This window comes from Photinus pyralis, unplaced genomic scaffold (genome assembly GCF_008802855.1).
Source record: "Photinus pyralis isolate 1611_PpyrPB1 unplaced genomic scaffold, Ppyr1.3 Ppyr1.4_LG2, whole genome shotgun sequence".
Taxonomy (NCBI): domain Eukaryota; kingdom Metazoa; phylum Arthropoda; class Insecta; order Coleoptera; family Lampyridae; genus Photinus; species Photinus pyralis.
This window is the reverse complement of record NW_022170403.1, coordinates 17,905,649-17,924,190: the sequence shown is the minus strand read 5'-3', so window position 1 is coordinate 17,924,190 and position 18,542 is coordinate 17,905,649. Positions and strand designations below refer to the sequence as shown.

General features: G+C 39.6%; 1 protein-coding gene across 2 annotated transcripts; it reads left to right on the top strand.

Annotated features, from left to right (window-relative positions):
* The first annotated feature begins 209 nt into the window (after window positions 1-209).
* Window positions 210-15,689, top strand: LOC116164514 (O-acyltransferase like protein-like). 2 transcript variants are annotated; one of them, XM_031478709.1, is made up of 13 exons: window positions 210-658; window positions 706-866; window positions 13,355-13,530; window positions 13,575-13,651; window positions 13,695-13,888; window positions 13,937-14,097; window positions 14,144-14,315; window positions 14,360-14,553; window positions 14,601-14,733; window positions 14,785-14,965; window positions 15,015-15,157; window positions 15,212-15,326; window positions 15,376-15,689. In XM_031478709.1, the coding sequence occupies exons 1-13, from the start codon at window positions 448-450 to the stop codon at window positions 15,435-15,437; spliced, it is 1,980 nt and encodes a 659-aa protein (XP_031334569.1). In that variant the 5' UTR covers window positions 210-447; the 3' UTR covers window positions 15,438-15,689. The 2 variants fall into 2 exon arrangements, with proteins under 2 accessions (XP_031334569.1, XP_031334568.1); XM_031478708.1 differs by having other exon boundaries at window positions 14,782-14,965.
* Window positions 15,690-18,542: the final 2,853 nt, after the last annotated feature.

Below are 18,542 nucleotides of genomic sequence, written 5' to 3'. Positions count from 1 at the left end.
GTCTAAAATAGCTCGAATCATTTACAGGCTCCTTTGGAAAATATCCACATCTTAAGTTTGTATTTTGCAATGCGGGCTGTCGTCCAATCATCATTAATTATTTCAAAAATTAAATCAACATTATTCAAACGAGTTTTTTAATTTTTGCGTCGTCGATTTGCTTATTGCGGAATGTTTACGGCAATTTACAATTTTAATTGCGTAATTACGGCGAGGATAACGTAAATGTCAGTCAAACGCGCGAGAATAAACAAAATTGCGCGCCGATACGATAGACAAAAATATGTGATAAAAGTAAAAGAAACGTTATCGTTTATTCAACCGTATCATTTTTACCTTCAAAGTGTCCTTATATTATGTAAATTTGTTCACAATTAAGTTAAGGTATTAATGATAATTATCATTAAGATACCGTTTAACGAGTGAGGTAACTTAGATAGGCGAGAAATGCGGTTTGAGTACGTATTCGTGGTGATATTTGTGAGCGGTGTGTTAAATTCGAAAGTGAGCGGTGAACCATCGGGTTACTTGAAATACGTTCTGGATATTCTGGGTGATGTGGTTCAGAATGAGACAAATGGAATTGGTATTAAATGTAGACGTCATCTGGATTACTATCAAACAGGATTGGAGACAAATCGATTTTGGGCCCTTCAAAGTAAGTGCGATCACTGGTTACACGCGTGGGAACAATTCAAATTTTAGTGTTCGACGCCACAAGCAAGCTACCATCGGGAATTGGAACAGGAAATACAGCCGACTTGGGTTCGTTTGAGGAGTGCATCGAAGTAAATCAACGGATAGATTCCTCAAATTCTCTTCGAGGACGTTACTGTTTTGGGGAGACGAGTATGAATTTAAAAGAGGTGGGCTTAGAAAGAATACTAACACACGTTGCTCTTTACTCTTTCAAGTCAATAACGGCGTCTTGTAATTGTTTTGCAAGGAAAACATAGCAGAGGCATATGAGTACAGATTTAAGTGCAAATGTACACATATCTATATGGGAATTTGAAAGAATTGCCAAGTCTATCTGGTAATTTACAGGTCTATCTAAAAATTTGTGTGAACTTGCTTCAATATTGAGATTAACTGTGGTACGCTCATCCTGACCTAGAGGTATTTGGCAGTACAGGTTTCTGGCAAATATCTGTTTTACAGAGGTAGTTGGTGAAAACCCTATTAGTAGAACAAATGATAAGCCGTTTTGGGACGTATTTTCTTGAATGGACACGTTCTGGAGAAATAGCCGAAAGCATTAAGCGTTAGAACACGCGAGCATCGTGTTGCGCGATCAGAAAAGTTATTTAAATCAACCGCCCGCAGAAGCATTCGCGCATAAGATTAACAGTGAGACCTCTGGTGGCAGCACGTTGTAATTACTATTGGTGGGATAAGACCGCCATTATTTACAATGGCATATTCACATTGAAGGATGATACGTGCACTCTGCGCGATTGTCGGCAAATTGTAAAGTTGTACGAGTGCGCTAAAAATTTAATGGTGAATTGCGATTTTTATTTATAATTAGAAAATGAAGTTAATTGCGTCTTCAAGTCTAAAGGGCTTTTATGTAGGATAGGATGGATACCTACTGTATTACTCACGAGCATTTCGCTCGAAAAACGCTCCAGGCGAAAAAAGCACTTTTCGGAGCGGCCGCTTGGTGCTCGATACTCGAGCGTCTACTTAAAGTGCTCGGAGCTCGAGCGTTTTTTTCTTCCCGTGACCGTGAGCGGTTTTTCCGCTCGCAAGCTCTTTTTTCGCTCGCGAGCTCTTTTCCGCTCGCGATTGGTTTTTTCGTTCCCGAGCGGTTCCTTCCACTCCCGAACGCGTTTTCCGCTCTCGCGCACTTTTCCCGAGCGCTCGCAATAAATTTTAGGAGTGCTCGGAACTCGCAAGCGGTCTCGCTTTGCAAAACAACTCGATGCTCGCGAGCATTTTTGAGAAAATGTCGAGCGGTTTTTTAAAACGCTCGACCCAGCTCTGGTCTGAATCACGAATAGCCGAGGTAGTAGTATTTTACGTCATAATTAAGCCGCGGGATGATTAGCTTCAAGTGGTGAATCAGTTAAGGCAGAAAGGGAAATCATTGCAAAACGGTAAGAGAAGAAGGTCTAATCTAAATCAACCATCCGTGAAGTTTGCGTAAAGGTTAGTGGTTAGTGAAGACGTATAAACAAGTATAAATTGTGCACAACTCTTGTGCAGATAAAGCGCATTTTTTTAAACCGAAATAGGTTTTGTTTTGACATCACCAATGGATATATTCCTTGCAGACGTCTCAATCGCCCTTCCGACAATCCGTTCTTGAGGTATAAGGGAATACATCCAATCACGATAAGACGTCGTGGAGAAGGGCTATGGTTGGTAGAAATTAATTCCTTTCGTTGAAACCTTTCATTAGAGTACCATGAAGGATAAAACTAGTTCCTCTCCCCCCCCCCCACCCCCCACCTCTCCCCTCCACCCCGTATTTTGATAAGAGAACAGAAAGAAGGACAGTAGTTGGTAAAAAACGGTTCCTTTCGTTGAGACCTTTAATTAGAATACAATGAGAGAATTAATTTTTAAACCTCTCCCCCCCCCCCTCAGGCCCAGTCGTTCACTGATCTCGAAAAAGCGTCGCACGGGAAAGTTATAGTTTGTACAAAACAATGTATTTCAATGAGATCTTTCATTAGAATACCATGAAGGGTAGAAGATGTGTTTACCCTCCCCCCCTCCCAATTTTCTAAAGTTTAACTTGGCACCACTAAAGGCATGCGTATGCAAAATCTGAGACCAATTGGTTGCCGTATGTAAAAGCTATGCACGTTTTACTTTCAAAAACAGCATCTCAGGAAATAGTTTGTGAGGGGGCCCCCCTTTTAGAGAGCGAAATTTGATGGCTGTGTGGCACACCTACAGGGTATATGCTACCTACTGAAAAAAATTCCAGGACTCTAGGACCATTCCCCTAGAAGTAGTTCAAAATGGTAGAAGTGGGTCCGAACAGACGGACCGATGGACGGACAAAACGTAAACAATAGCACATTTTTTTTAATTCTTAAAAAATGCGCTAAAAATTCAATTAGGACGAGAAACAGGATATTTGTGGATCGCCAAAGAACTTTCGCAAAATAGTTAGTACTGGGGGATTTTCGCATTGGAAAACACGAGACTAGTAACTTACACGTCCTGCGCGAACTCGAACTGTGCGTGTAGATGTAAAAAAAAAATAAGTAAATCAAGTCTGGACGTTTCTTTGTAAATCAGCCTCAAATTTCGTAATTTACTCGCAGTTAATTAATCTTCATGGTCAAGTACGTTTTCCATTGGATTGCGTAACTTGTGCTATCTTTTCAAAATTTTGCTTTTTGATTTCTCCTAATTGGACGACCGTAATTTTTGGAAATACGCTCATAGAGCAACCCGTAATCGAGTTAAATGCCCATAAATGTCGAAGTCTTTAAAGCTGTAAAATCAAGTAATCGGAATTTGTTTTGTATTTGTATGTCAATCAATTACCGTGCCTTTAAGGGTACAATGAAACTTTTGTTAATTTCGTATTGTCAAAAATATTTATACGGTTTCGGCAGCCACAAGTAGTCAGTCAGAGAAACGGCAAGTTCCAAGGATCAGACGGGTACATCAGCAGAAAACAAACCAAATGTAACGTCTAAATTGACACGATGACGCCAAAAGAAGACCTTAATCTCCAAACGGCGGAAAAGGAACGCCGAATTCATAAACCTTCAAAAACTAAAACTAGTTTATCTAATTACTCGGTCCCCTATTATAAAAAAATCTGAGACCAATCTTTAATATTTCGCTAAATTAGCGCGCTTCCAATGATACTAATCACAACCACCGGTCAACTAGTTTCCTACGAATGAAACCCCTACAAATCTCAACTTACAGCTCCTATCAAATCCACTGGCATACCCAGTCGACAATTCACACAACACAAATAGTGTGACTGTCATTTTTCTTGTTAGGCGAAGATTAGATTCTTAAAATCCCTAACAAAATCTTTCTCGATGGGGCCGAAACATACATCCCAAGAGAATATGACCAATGATAGCCCGAACTCCTTCAAATCTCTGGCATAAATAACTTTTAATCTAGCCTATGTGTGTTTAATGTATAACGTGAGCGCCAACTTCATTATTTATGAACTTCAAAATCGATGTTAAGACCGAGACTAAACTTAATTCAATTTGCTTATACAGCAAGCAAACAAATTTAAGAAAAATTTGAAGGCATATCGTATTTCATTCCTTATCGCCGGCCACTACTTCTTTATCACCTTGAGAATTTTCGAAACATTATTAAAATTTAATCTTAATTGCTGTTACGTCTGTGAACTTACGCAGTAAATTGGAATAACTCATTTTCTCTTATTGACTGTTTTTGGAAATTCCTTCTACAGGAGTGTACCGGATTGGTCGCATCGTAACCGGTTAATAACATGGGAAAAGTTATCAGCGCCAGTCTGACGGGCGGTAACACAATCCTAATGTCTTTTACGTCACCAAAACAACTGAATCAGAATTACTGTTAGTGATGTCATGAAGCGGCATGAGAAGCGCGAACTAAGCGATCGTAAAATTATGTGGGTTTTGACAGATGAACTTACGCACTTGATTGGGGTAAGGAAACGAAGACGTTGGTTAATGATTAAAGATGCCCAATTTGACTTATTAACACTATTTTGAAGGCGCGTTAGAAATTTAAAAGAATAGTAGGGTCGCGCCCAATAAGTTATATTGAGAAAGTGGAAAGTTGGTAAAAAGCTTAAGCAGTATTCCTGCCGAAGATCCAGGTTTCATTCTATATTGTCCATTTTTAAGGCAGCATCCCTTCGAGAAGGGAAGTATTGATTTGTACCGTAGCGTAGGACAAGCATCGATTCCAGACAACGCGTCGGTCAAAAAGTGCTCTAAAAGCTCCATTAAACGAAGTTAAGGATTGAGTGTATCAAAATTTTTAATTCTCTACATAACCAAAAGTGTGAAAAAACCAAAGGGTAAAAAGAACGGAGTCGGGCGCCTAGATCGCTCTCAGATTATTATTCACATTTGAAAGAAGTACAAACTTTAGTAAAAATGTATCCTGATTTGTCAACTTAAATCATTTAGCATCAAAAGAGCTCTACCAGAAGCCGGTTCAACAATTATTCACAATAAGTAATGTATACAGTATCAGAACACAAATAAAAGTTCAGTACTTACTCAGGTAGTAAGTGAATGAGAAAACTAATTCTAGAGAGCTGAGTGCTAAACAACAAAGGCGCTAGAGGGTTAGGGCTACCCACGCCCTTCCTCGTCAAAGGTTGTTGAATAATTGAGAAAAGTTTCCATTGTTCTGAGAACAGGTGCATATTAAACTAAAATTGTGAGACTTGACTAAAATTGGTACAAAAATTAAAGGTTAGTTCATTAATGAAATTGTACCGAATAGAGGACGGTGGACATTTGGGAGGGGGAGGGAGTTGGCACTTACGTAAGAAGAAGGTTTACCGACGGCATTTTGTTTTAAAAGTCACATTTTTTGTAAGCTGTGTGTAAATGAGCGGACTGTATCTATTAAGTAAATCTTACCTTTAGTTTCGGCGAATCGTCTTAAACTTGTTTGAAATTGTGAATGGGGTGGCGAAGGAAAGGACACAAGGAAAACTCACCCCAATCACCTAAAAGAACTAAACGTTTTAACTGCTCTGCTTGCTTTTACTTAACTCTCTATACGAATAATTGAAATCAAAAAATTATTTATCATTCTGTGCACGCATTAGTTATGCGCAGGTAACTAAAATTGTATTTGAAATCATTGAAACGAAAGTAACAAAAAACGCGGCAAGTTTAAATTGCTCATTCATTAACAAAACCGCCCACCAAAAAAATGAAACAATGAAACATTTTTTACTGAAATATTTACAAAAAAAACAAATTATTATTATTACATTATCGCGTTTTCCTCACTGCTCAATGGGAAAACGTATTAGCGACGTAAGAGGGCGCGTTAAAATAGTGTTAGAGACCTTAATCTTGGCAATACGCGAGATGCCGTCTCTACCAGGACATAATGTCATGATTCGACCAATAGGCCAATTTAAAGGAGATGATGTCATCCCTTTAAGAAGGACGGTATCTCCAACATTAATAATGGGTGCCGGATTGGTCCACTTGGTTCGTTGCATCAAAGATTGCAAATATGATGAGCTCCATTGCTTCCAAAAGCTTTGAATGCTCTGCTGAATGAGCTGCCAACGCGTTAAACGGTTTTGAGGAACATCCAATAAGGAGGTTTCTGGTAACGACAACATAGAAGAGCCAATTAAGAAATGTCCAGGCGATAAAAACTCTACATCGTCTTGAGTATTTTTTACTACGGTACCACATAAAGGGCGGCTATTACATATAGCTTCTACACGACACAAAAGGGTATACAATTCTTCAAAAGTGAAGATGATTTCCTGCTACGCGGTACAAATGAAATTTCATTGACTTTACAGCTGCTTCACTTATCCCATTAAAGTGCGGAGTAGCAGGAGGGTTGAAGACCCATTCAATTTTACGATTAGCTAAATTGGTAAAAATGGTTTCAGAAGAAGAGGAAAGAAATTCCCAAACTTCTTTCATGCGATTGGCGGCACCGATGAAATTGGTGCCACGGTCAGACTGAATTCGCACGCAAAGACCACGTCTGCCTACAAAACGATCTAAGGTGGCCAAAAAAGCGTGCGTCGAAAGTTCAGACACAACCTCAAGGTGCATGGCTTTAGTAGAAAAACATACAAACACACAAATCCATACTTTACTAGTAGGTGCTTTGCGCCGACGACTTTCACGTATGGTAAAAGGGCCTGCAAAATCCACGCCAACATTTAAAAATGCTCGCAGTTGAGCGAACCTGGATGGAGGTAAATCAGCCATAGGGGGTTGCATAGTCTCAGCTTTAAAACGATAACAGCGAGTGCAGTTAAAAACAACTGAACGCAGCAAGGAACCAATGCCAGGAATCCAATACTTAAGTTGAATTTGAGCGCGCATCGCCTGAGGGCCAGCGTGAAGCATAGCGCGGTGATAGTGTTCACATAACAATTTACCGAAATGCGACAATAGGGTGCTTGGAACGTTCTGGTAGATTCGAGTACGATAAGCGACCGCCCACCCTAAGAACACCACGGGAATCTAAATACGGAGCAAGAGCTCGTAACGAGGTAGAATGTCCCTTACCTAACTTTATTTTTTCAATTTCATTAAAGAAATACTCACACTGTGACAGCTTAATACATGATTCTTCAGCTGCGCACAACTCAGTAACTGTAAGAGGACCCTTTATTAAAACAGAACGGGATTTCTTCAATTTAGAGTTATTGATAAAACGCAGTACATAACTGAAAACACGTGTCAACCGCCCTAACGAGGAGAAATCCTTTATTTTGCTGAAAACATCGTTTTCGTTTGCAGCTTTAACAAGCAAAGTAGGTGTGATAGAACGCAGCTCCGGTAGTTGTTCAAATAAACCTTGTCCCACAACATAGGATGGCCATTCAGAGGGTGCTTGCTTAAGGAAACTAGGACCTTGCCACCATAGGGGGTGATTGACTAAATCTGAACCACAAAGTCCACGGGAAGCGCAATCTGCAGGATTAATAGAAGTGGGTACATGGCGCCAAACATTAGCAGGCATACATTCAGTGATTGCAACTACTCTATTTGCCACATAAGTCTTGAGTAAGTGTGGAGGCGTGCGCAACCACGCTAACACAATAGAAGAATCAGAATATAAAATTACATTGTGAACTGGTAAGCGCGATAGAAAAGTATCCAATGATTTCATCATTTTTACCAATAGTAATGCAGAAGAAAGCTCTAATCGAGGCACACTTAACGTTTTAAGTGGCGCGACCTTACTTTTTCCTTGAATCAGGTGAACAACCACCCTCTCATTAAAAATACATCTGAGGTACAAAACGGCACTATAGCCTTTGGTGCTGCCATCACAAAATCCAACAACATAAATATCAGCACTCACACAAGCGGGAACATAACGCGGAACCCGAATGTCAATCAATGCATTCACATCAAGTATAAATTTTTCCCATTCATTGCAAAGCTCGGTAGGCAATCTGTCATCCCAATTTACATCACACAACCAAAGACGTTGCAAAAAATATTTAATCCAAAATACAAACGGTGTTAACCAACCAAGTGGATCAAATATTCGAGCTACATAAGAAAGAACGTTGCGTTTTGTGACATCAGCCACAAATGACCTAATTGAGTAACAAAAAGAATCTTTTCCTGCATTCCACTCGAGACCCAAAACTTTGATAGCTACATCACCCTCCTCACGAATAATCAGAGGAGTCTCGCGGTGCTCTTCAGGGATATGATTCAAGACATAATTGGAAGAACTGCTCCATTTACGAGGGAAAAAACCACCACGACTGAGAAGTTCGTGCAGTTCACGGTACAACTTAATAGCTTCTTCCTCCGAATCTGCGCCACCACATATGTCATCAACATACGTTTGCAAAAGGAGAATAGAAGAAGCCAGGGGGAAATCGCGGCCTTCGTCAGCTACGAGTTGTCTAAGAACGCGCTGAGCAAGAAAGGCAGAAGGGCCAAGTCCATAAGTGAGAGTACACAGCTCGTACTCGCGCAGTGGTGACCTAGGAAAATAGCGCCAAAAAATATGCTGATAACTGCGATCTTCAACAGTCACTAAAATCTGCCGGTACATCATTTTTAAATCAGCGGTTAGTGGAACAGCGTAAAGACGGAAACCAGATAAGACATGAGAAATATCACGTTGAAGTTTGGGTCCTTTGCACGAACGATCATTAAGAGAGGTTCCCGTTGAATCCTGACAGGAACCATCAAACACAACACGGGTGTTTGTCGTAGAAGAGACCTTAAAAATAGGCTGATGGGGAATAACATAATCCGCCGCATTATGAGCTATCTCCATATGCCCTAAGTCTTCGTATTCTTGCAGAAAAGAGTGATAATTAGTTTTTAAATTTTCATCGCGTGCAAAGCGACGTTCAAGAGACAAAAAACGACGCTCCGCTTCATTGCGGTTGACACCAGAAGGAATAATTGGGGTAACAAAGGGGAGCTTTACAACATACCGACCTTCATCGTTACGCTTGGTTGTTTCAACAAAAAGTTTTTCACAGTACGTGTGCTCCGGATTTTCAGGAGAAACGATAGCAACCTCTTCACTTTTCCAAAACTGGGTTAAAGCACTTTCAAGGGAAGAGTTAACGGCTAACATAGTTTGAGAAACCATAGGTTTTGAATTGGAAGGAATTTCTCCCAACAAAACCAATCCAAAAATAGTATGGATACCAGCTGGCTTGCCTCTGATAATCGGACGGTCAAGCACTACATCAGGATACAGATTAGCGCCAAGAAGAAAATCTACTTCGCTCGGCTCATAGAACAAAGGGTCCGCCAGATGAATGCTATTAAATCGCATAGCTGAAGTGCAGTCGACAGGAGTTGAAGGCAGCATAGACGAAATTTGCGGCAAAACGAGAGCTTCACTTTTTATTGAACGTCGGCCGTTTGCAAATGGAGATATAAAACATTGCACCTTTCCTAAGGGAGGAGCCGATTTGGCTTCGCTTATACCAGAAATACATATATTTGTGTGTTGGGTTTCAAGTCCTAATCTACGTACACAAGCTTCAGTAATACATGACACCTCAGAGGCAGAATCTAATAAAATGCGAACGAGTTTATAGCGTCCATTGCTAGAACGTAAATAAGCACGAGCAGTACCAAGTAGTACAGAAAACTGTTTAAAATTAGGTTCAATATGACACGACAGGGTTTTCTTTGAACATTCGGCATCTGGAAAAGACTCAAGTTTATCAGTAAGCTGTTCTGCGACTTGCGGTAAACTGGGCCTCTCAACATGTAATAGCGAATGGTGACGCTGATGACATGTTTTGCATCTACCAGTGGAGTTACAGTGAAAGCGGGGATGATTACCCATACAATTGAAACATAAGGAAAATTCTTTAAGGACATCATATCGTTTCTCTACTGGTAGCTCCAGAAATTTTTCACAAGACGATAATACGTGAGTACCCTTACAAGAAGGGCACGAGCGAACAGACAACGGCGCAATTTGGTTCTTGTTTTCAACAAGCAATGACGTACATGATTTACGTTGGGGTTCTAACTTTGACGTGATCTTTGGCGTGACATCCGAGTGAAGCTCTAAAGTGCTGAGCATTTTGCTAATAAATTCCATTAATACCTTATAAGTAGGGAAAGTACTAGCTGGATAAATTTTGTCAAATTCGGTTTGTGTAGCGCGATCGAGGTGATAATAACATAAATGAAATAATAAATAATCTAATTTATCCGGAACATTTAAAGCATGATAAGCCTGAACAGCGCTGTGATGGACTGGGTCACTGGTCAACTGGGTGGGTCACTAAATTAAACTGGGTCACTGGGTCGCTGGGTCACGTCATACTTCTTTTCAGTTTAGACCCAGTGACCCAGTTTGACCCAGTGACCCAGTTTGACCCAGTGACCCAACTTGACCCGTGACCCAGTTTGACCCAGTACCCAGTGACCCAGTGACCAGTTTGACAGCGACCCGACGCAATTTCACCCGGGGACCCAATTCGACCCAGTCACCTAGTTTGATCGAATAACGCAGTTAAGTCAGTGCCCTCGGCTCAAGTGTACAGATTATACAATAAATGAAATGCTGGTTTGTTGAAAATAATACTCGATTGCTTGACAACTGCCATTTCTGTGATGTTGCTTTAATACTGCCGTAAAAAACTTTCCATGTCCCGAATTGTATTAGAATAATGATGTCTTTGCTTCAGGGCTTACCAGTTTGCTTACAGGTGTTCATTTCACATTTAATTTTTTTCTACTAGTTAGCTTTAATCCAAATAAATCTTTTCTCTAAATACTTTCATTGACTACTTGACTACAAACTATAAACAATGCATTTGATTTTTTTAGGTATTAGTTCTCTTGAATGAAATTGGGCTACGTGCTTGTTGCCGAATATTATTGAGGAAGTTTTTTTTTTTAAATTAAAAGTTACTTGAAATTGTTTTGGATGATACCTAACAATAATTTAATTACTGGCTACCGGGTCAGGACGGGTCACTGAGTAAAGCTGGGTCAAGATGGGTCACTGGGTCAAGCTGGGTCACCGGGTCAAGCTGGGTCACCGGGTCAAACTGGGTCAAGCTGGGTCACCGGATCCAAGCTGGGTCACTGGGTCAAACTGGGTCAAGCTGGGTCACCGGGTCAAACTGGTCAAGCTGGGTCACCGGGTCAACACTGGGTCAAACTGGTCACCGGTCAAGCTGGGTCACGGGTCAAACTGGGTCCGGGTCAACTGGGTCACCGGGTCACTGGGTCACCGGGTCACGGTCAGTAACTAACTGGGTCACGGGTCACTGGGTCACTCTATGCTTGACCCAGTCCAACTCTGCTGTGATGAGCAGAATAAAACTTTTGTAAATTGCTATAAGAAGATAATGAGACAACATCATATTTTATCAAAATATTTAAGTGATGGTTAGCCAGCCGCCTGGGATTTTCAAATCTATCAACCAAAATATTATAAGCCACCTCATAATTGGCATCAGATAATTTTACATGCGCTACTAATTTACTAGCCTCCTCAGATAAAGATGACAAAAGATGCTGAAGCTTTTGAGTGTTATCCAAACTACTATTATTATGTACTAATGAGTCGAACAAACATTTAAATTGCTGCCAATCGCAAAGCTTTCCGCTAAACGTGGGAATTGCTATAGCCTTTAGTTTAGTAACAGATGGATTCGTAGTTTGAGATACATTTTGATTTTGAGCTCTTTGTGATAAACGCAAATAATAAAGCTCGATATTATCAACAAGGTCAAAAAATGCATTACGTTGTTGTTCATATTTTAAATGTTCTTTAGTTTCCGCCGTTGAATTGAAATCTAAAATTTGGTTAATTAACTCTGTATATTGTTGTACAAGAGGACCAACCCGAGATTTTTTAACTGTAGCAACATCTATTTCATTGCATTAACTTGGATAACAGCATCATTGATCGCTTGCATCAAACTATGTAAGTTTTCCCGTTGAGCAATCAGCGTCTTCTTCTCGGACATATTTGAAACAATCTAAAACGTGCAATTGACAAAGCAATAAAATTAAATTTAAATTTTTTTGGAAACGGTTTGATTGAGCTGTTTAACCTTGAAGATAATCCTCAATTTTTCGGAGATAAGCGACTAACACATGCACTAAAATATGCGGTTTGGCATATTTTATCTTTTTGCATTAAAATGCATACATATTAAGAAAAACCAACATCCATTGCTCGTAAGGACCATTAATTTGTAAATGAGCGGACTGTATCTATTAAGTAAATCTTACCTTTAGTTTCGGCGAATCGTCTTAAACTTGTTTGAAATTGTGAATGGGGTGGCGAAGGAAAGGCACAAGGAAAACTCACCCCAATCACCTAAAAGAACTAAACGTTTTAACTGCTCTGCTTGCTTTTACTTAACTCTCTATACGAATAATTGAAATCAAAAAATTGTTTATCATTCTGTGCACGCATTAGTTATGCGCAGGTAACTAAAATTGTATTTGAAATCATTGAAACGAAAGTAACAAAAAACGCGGCAAGTTTAAATTGCTCATTCATTAACACTGTGATTATTCATAAAGACCTCAGGTTCGTGGTTATAATAATTAAATTCTTCTTACAATCTTCTTCTGGTTCCTTCGTGGTTAGTAAGGTTGGTCCTACCTTTCGTACTTTTACTTTAAGGCTAGCTCAGATGTTGCCTAAGCCCTTTGTATTAATAACTCAACAAAACGCTGCTTCTTTGGACAACCATTAGTAATTGGAATTTTTAGATTTATTGGGAGATTTATTTGCGCGATCTTGTGTAAGATTGTCGCCCTCTCTCCTAATTTAGCTATCGATGTTTTTTGTACAACGCAAACTATAATTATTTCCCACGCACTGTAATTATCACTTTTAATTACGCGGTAGTTCACCGTCACTGTTAATTTGGTACTTTATTAGTGGTAAGTACTTTCGAGTGATTCAGTAAGTCCCACTTTATGAGCTTGGTTCTCAACAAAATGGACCCGCTTCTTAACAATTCTACACCAGTACGATCAACATGCGATCTTAACACATCGAGCGCTCAAAACCGTTTCCCGCATTCACTTCCATTCCACTGATCACCTCTGCAACGTGCGTCCTTTAACTTACTACAATCCCATGATAAAAACAACGTTACAAATACAATGTGGTCTTTCCTTTAGTTGAACAACTTAAGTACCTTGTTTTATGTTTGTTACAGATAAATGCGACAATAACACTGAAACTGGCAAGTTGCTTACCAGACAGCTGTTCCACTGCCGATGCGTCTACAATATACAAGTATTTCGGACTCAATATTTCGTTCCCAGAAAATTTGTGCCAAACATTCGCTGATCGAGACAAACTACGGTTTGGGATATCGGAATATTGTGGAGTGTAAGTGTTTTGAAGCTTTAATCTCATTCAGTGTCCATTTCCAGGGTATTTTTCGGAATATTCGCGCTGGTGATTGCCGCTTCCACAACTTACGACATCTATCTGTACACAACTGAATCACGTAAGTATTCGCAACCTGGTTAACATTAAATTCTCACTTGCAGAAGTCAAGCATCAGGCACTTGTCGCGTTTTCCATTCTTAAAAATGGCAAAAAACTGATCGCCATCGAAAACAATGCCAAACAAATAACTTGCATGAACGGAATTCGAGTTATCAGCACCATGTGGATCATCCTAGACCACAGATACTCCGTACAATTCTACTTCCCTCTGTGGAATAACTTCTACAAGGAGACCGTAAGAGCATCGTGTTCGCGCAGTTCTGCGTAATTCTTTAATTTTCAGTGGACGCGAAGTGCAGGAAATATGTTTATGATAAATGCACAAATGGCAGTTGACACCTTCTTTCTGCTATCTGGAATTCTTGTAACCTACGTTTACCTCTGGTCCGCCGAGAAAAGCACCTCGTTTCATATTTTCAAGTTCTATCTCCACCGGTTTTTGAGGTGCTTAGATGCTAATAGAAGTTGCTTACGGCATGCAGTTTTTCAGATTAACTCCCGTTTTGGTCGCCGTAATCGTTTTCATAGTCACGTTGCTCAGACAATTCGCATCGGGCCCACTCTGGTCGAGCATGATTCACTCACAACTGATTGAGGGTTGCGAAAAGTATTGGTGGAAGACGCTGTTGTATATTCAAAATTATGATCGAACGCCTTCAATGGTACGCAACTTTAGTGTTTTTAACTGCTACAATAATGAATTGAGTGCATCCCTCACGGTTGGTATTTGAGCGCCGATATGCAGCTGTTTGTGATTTCTCCGATCTTTCTGCTGGCGTTATCCAGATGGCCGAAACGTACCCTTTATGGAATCGTAGCGCTCATTGTTTGCAATATAGTCGGATGTTTTTTGCTAGGTTGGTTTTTTGAGCTTAATGGTATAATGCAGGGAAATGTAGAGTAAGTAGGGATTTTTTCGGTACAATGAGTCCATGTTGGAACCCTAGCTTTGAAAAGCAGATGGTATTCGTTTGGCAGTATTATTTTCCCGCCTATACAAGAGCAGCACCATGGTTGATAGGAATTATATTGGGCTACTACCTATACTTGTCCAAAAAGAAGAGGTATGAGCTGTCTACGGTATGTGAGTTTTCATCCTCGGTTAACGATTGGACAAATGAGTTTTAGAAGATTGTCGCAATTTTGTGTATTCTCAGCTTGATGGTCATGTGCGCAATTGTATTTGGGGGACACAATCTGATTACATCAGAATATCGCAGGGTTTTAAACGCAATTTACATAGCTTTGGTCCGCCCGGCCTGGGCCTTAGCTGTAGCCGCCGTGATTTTTACATGTGCCAATGGTTACGCAGGTAATGCTGAAGATGTTGTAACCACAAACCCAGTAGACCACCATTTCAGGTCCAGTAAATTGGTTCCTTTCGTTGCCCATATTTGAAGTGCTATCGCGTTTTACTTACACACTTTACGTTGTACATTACATCGTCATTTTTGTTCTAACAAGTCAAATGAGGACAACTGTACTGTTTCGCAACTTGGAGGCGGTATGTACCTACTCGACATAGTAGCATCATCTTAGTAAGTTGAACTGTTTACAGATGCACCAGTTTTGGGGCGACTTTGCGTTTACGTTGTTCGTCGCGACGCTCGTAACTTTAGCGTTTGAGCTACCCGCGATCGAAATTGAAAAGATCATATTCGCAAAGAAAAGAAGTGAGTTCACTGACGGAGAGGGTTTCAGTGGCCTTAATTTTGATTCTAGCTGAGTCAACGATGACATTGGAGGGCAGTAAAGTTACGGAAGCCGGTCCTAGTAGATATTAGGTACTTTCCAAGTGCTAGCTTAGTGTAACTTACACTATGGTGCTAGGGAGAAGTTATTATTTATTGGTGTGAGATTATTATAGAAACGATTCAGTGAACGCGGAAAATTGCATACTGTATCATTTATTTCAGCAACTATTTACTTATTAATAACTTAATACACGCCGTTCAGGCAATCAGAGAACAATATTTACCTTGCTTCATTTAAATCAAAACATACAAATGCTAGACTAAATAAACAATATTTACAAACTTTTGTACTTAACACAAGCAAGTCTTATACTGTTTGTTTATACCCAATACTCCCCTTGGATTTTACTCATGGTACTAGCAATGGGTTAAATAACAACAAATAAATAAACAAAGGTACCTATTATTGAATCGATCTTTAATTTTCCATTTACTTTCCAGAAGAACAGGGATTTTCGCGACAAAGCTTGGCAAAAAGTTGTGTGCAGGAAGCTTTTGGTGTACTTTTTGCTTTTGCATGTCTTCTATTTATATTTTAGTTATGTTTTATCTATTTGTGGCGTGTTGTGGGCTAGGTTCCGAAGGCTTCTGAAGTATGCACGCGTACCGGGTTTTCTCAATGTTTATTTTGTTGGCAGTAATCATTTTATTCTTTCTCGCACTAACCATATGATTTTCATGTCACAATTTGTTATTATTTACATTTTGCATAATGTTGATATTTGTTTATTGAAGCACGACGTGCTCCGAGCTATGTTATCTGTACCGTTAGTGAATCATGTTTGTTTGTCATACTATACAGGTGCTTATGCATTTATATTGTTTTGTTCACACGGAAGTAGGTTATCAGTGTAGTGTTACCCTATATGTTGGACTCACCAACTGTTCCGTAGAGAACAGTTTTATTTTACCCAAAGGCGCCCTGAAACCTCCATTGTCATGCGTAATTTCTGTCAGGAAATTTGAGTTTCCATGACCCAAGCAGAGCAGACTACGTTTCCTGCCACTTTTCACTTTACTGGCCGCACTTGTCAGTTTACTGGCCGCCCCGTCACTATACCGGGCTCAAATTTGACAATTGTTAAATGACTCCTGTCATCATTGACAGATTGACATTAATCAAGAGTTCTATATAAAAATTGAAATGTTATATTAAAATAGGATTTCGGATAAAATTTAATACAAAACTCGTCAGTAAAATGACATTACCAAACTCGGAAATTAAAGTACTCGTCATGAACGTTAGATGGCTGTGCTTATATTCTTCTACCTCAGAGTTGCCCGCTGTAAATATTGGGTAAGTCAAGATTGCATTGCTACATCGGGGGTCCCTAAGATCAGCACAATTTAAATAAGTAGTATCATTGTATTTTATAAATACAATGACAGTATGCAAGTTGGATCGCTGGTGTGCTAGTTTTTTCTTTATGTTTGCTCCTTTTTTATTACTAGTATCTGTAGATAAATTATGCTTTTAAATGTGTCCCCAAATTATTATGCCGTAACAAAGTTGGTAAGCGCACAGAGATTATAGTCTCATGCCCATTTGCACCAATAAAATTAAGCCTTACTTAAAGTTAAGTCGAACTTCAAATCTATGGCAACGATTATTAAGACAATCGTTGCTATGGCATTTAAGTACTTATGCTTAACTTTAAGCGATACTTAATTTTGTCGGTGCAATTGGCTATCAGTGATAACATTCAACGGACAAACATACGCGATTCGTTTAAAGATATCTGCAGATCCTACTAGGAAGTGTAATTTTCCCATTGTTCTGCTGTGCAAGTTGTAACGGGTATAAATATGCTCAAAGATGATTGTAACGAAGCACCCAGTTTTCACCAGTTTTGGTGACCACTCTGTGAACGCCCGGTATAAAGAGTCGCTTCGTTGCGAAAGTGTTGTGCGGAAGGTATTTGTGTTGGGTCTAGGAGATGAAGGTAGAAGCTAAAGGTAATTGATTTAATTTGAAAATTTGAATACGGCTAATGAAGTGCGTGAACATAACAGTACCTAGCTAAATAAATGAGTTGCAGAAAATCCGCCCGATTAATCTGGGTCTTATCTCAAAAGAACATCGATTCCGTATTTTTCCGATGCCGAGGAAAGGCGTAATTATTTAAAAACGTTTTAATTTGTTTGGTATCGAAGGTATAAGCGGACGGAGCGGGCATTCCAGTTGATCCCTGCCCAAAATGGACGTTTAGATAAAATAATAGAAAAGGCAGTATGAAATGGGATCTTTTTGACTTTCGCATCCTCGCCAGTCACGTTGTGTAAGTACGGACATTTTCAGCTTTGCCGTAAAATTGCTTTTGCAACCGTACCGCATTTAAATCTTGTTGCTATTTTCACTTTCGCTAGTTACATTTCTTTGCATCCGTACCGTTTCATTTTGCTTTGCGATTAAGTACCGTACCGTATTTATTAGGGATCCTCAGATCCTATATAGTTATCTATGGTTGTCAGTCCTTTTTTCCGCACGTCTGTCTGTGTTCGCTATAACTCTTAGTTAAGGTCCTCAGATACTTTTCATACCTTTTAATTTTTGTCCGTCTATTCGTCCGTCCGTATGCGCTATAACTCTTTTTAAATGTGACCGATCGTGTTAAAATTTGGTGTACTGGTACTAAGGACGCTATTGACTTTCAGGAATATGGCTCAGGAACAAAAGTCAATAGGAATAGAAATCCACATACTTTTCTCTCTAGATCATGTATCGAGTTCGGACTCACAGCTAAGACACGAATGCCCCAAAACTCTTCTTCCGATTAATCCCTACCTATCTTATCATTAATTAACTGGACAAAATGGCGCTTTATTAACGAAAACGGTCATTTTTGGCCATTGAATTACATTAAAACTTTCCCGTATGTTTAATTGGCATTTTCTAAAGCTTGCAGTGAAATTACCACTACATAAATTCTATATCAGCACTTTTGGTTACAGGAACCGCATTCAGATAATATTATCTCTTGTTATCGCCAACAGGCAGGCACCAACGGCTTCCTACAATGAAGTGTAAAAAAATGGTAGTTGACCTTATCCATCGTTCCACAAGTCTTACAATGACCTACTAGGAAAAATCGACTTTTAGGTGAAAAAACTTTTTCAATCTTTGCACCATATTCG

Coding starts and splice junctions, on each gene's coding strand:
- LOC116164514 (XM_031478708.1), top strand. CDS start 448: ATGCGGTTTGAGTACGTATTCGTGGTGATATTTGTGAGCGGTGTGTTA. Junction 14,098..14,143: donor TATCTCCACCGGTTTTTGAG/GTGCTTAGATGC, acceptor GCAGTTTTTCAG/ATTAACTCCCGTTTTGGTCG. Junction 15,327..15,375: donor CATATTCGCAAAGAAAAGAA/GTGAGTTCACTG, acceptor TTTTGATTCTAG/CTGAGTCAACGATGACATTG.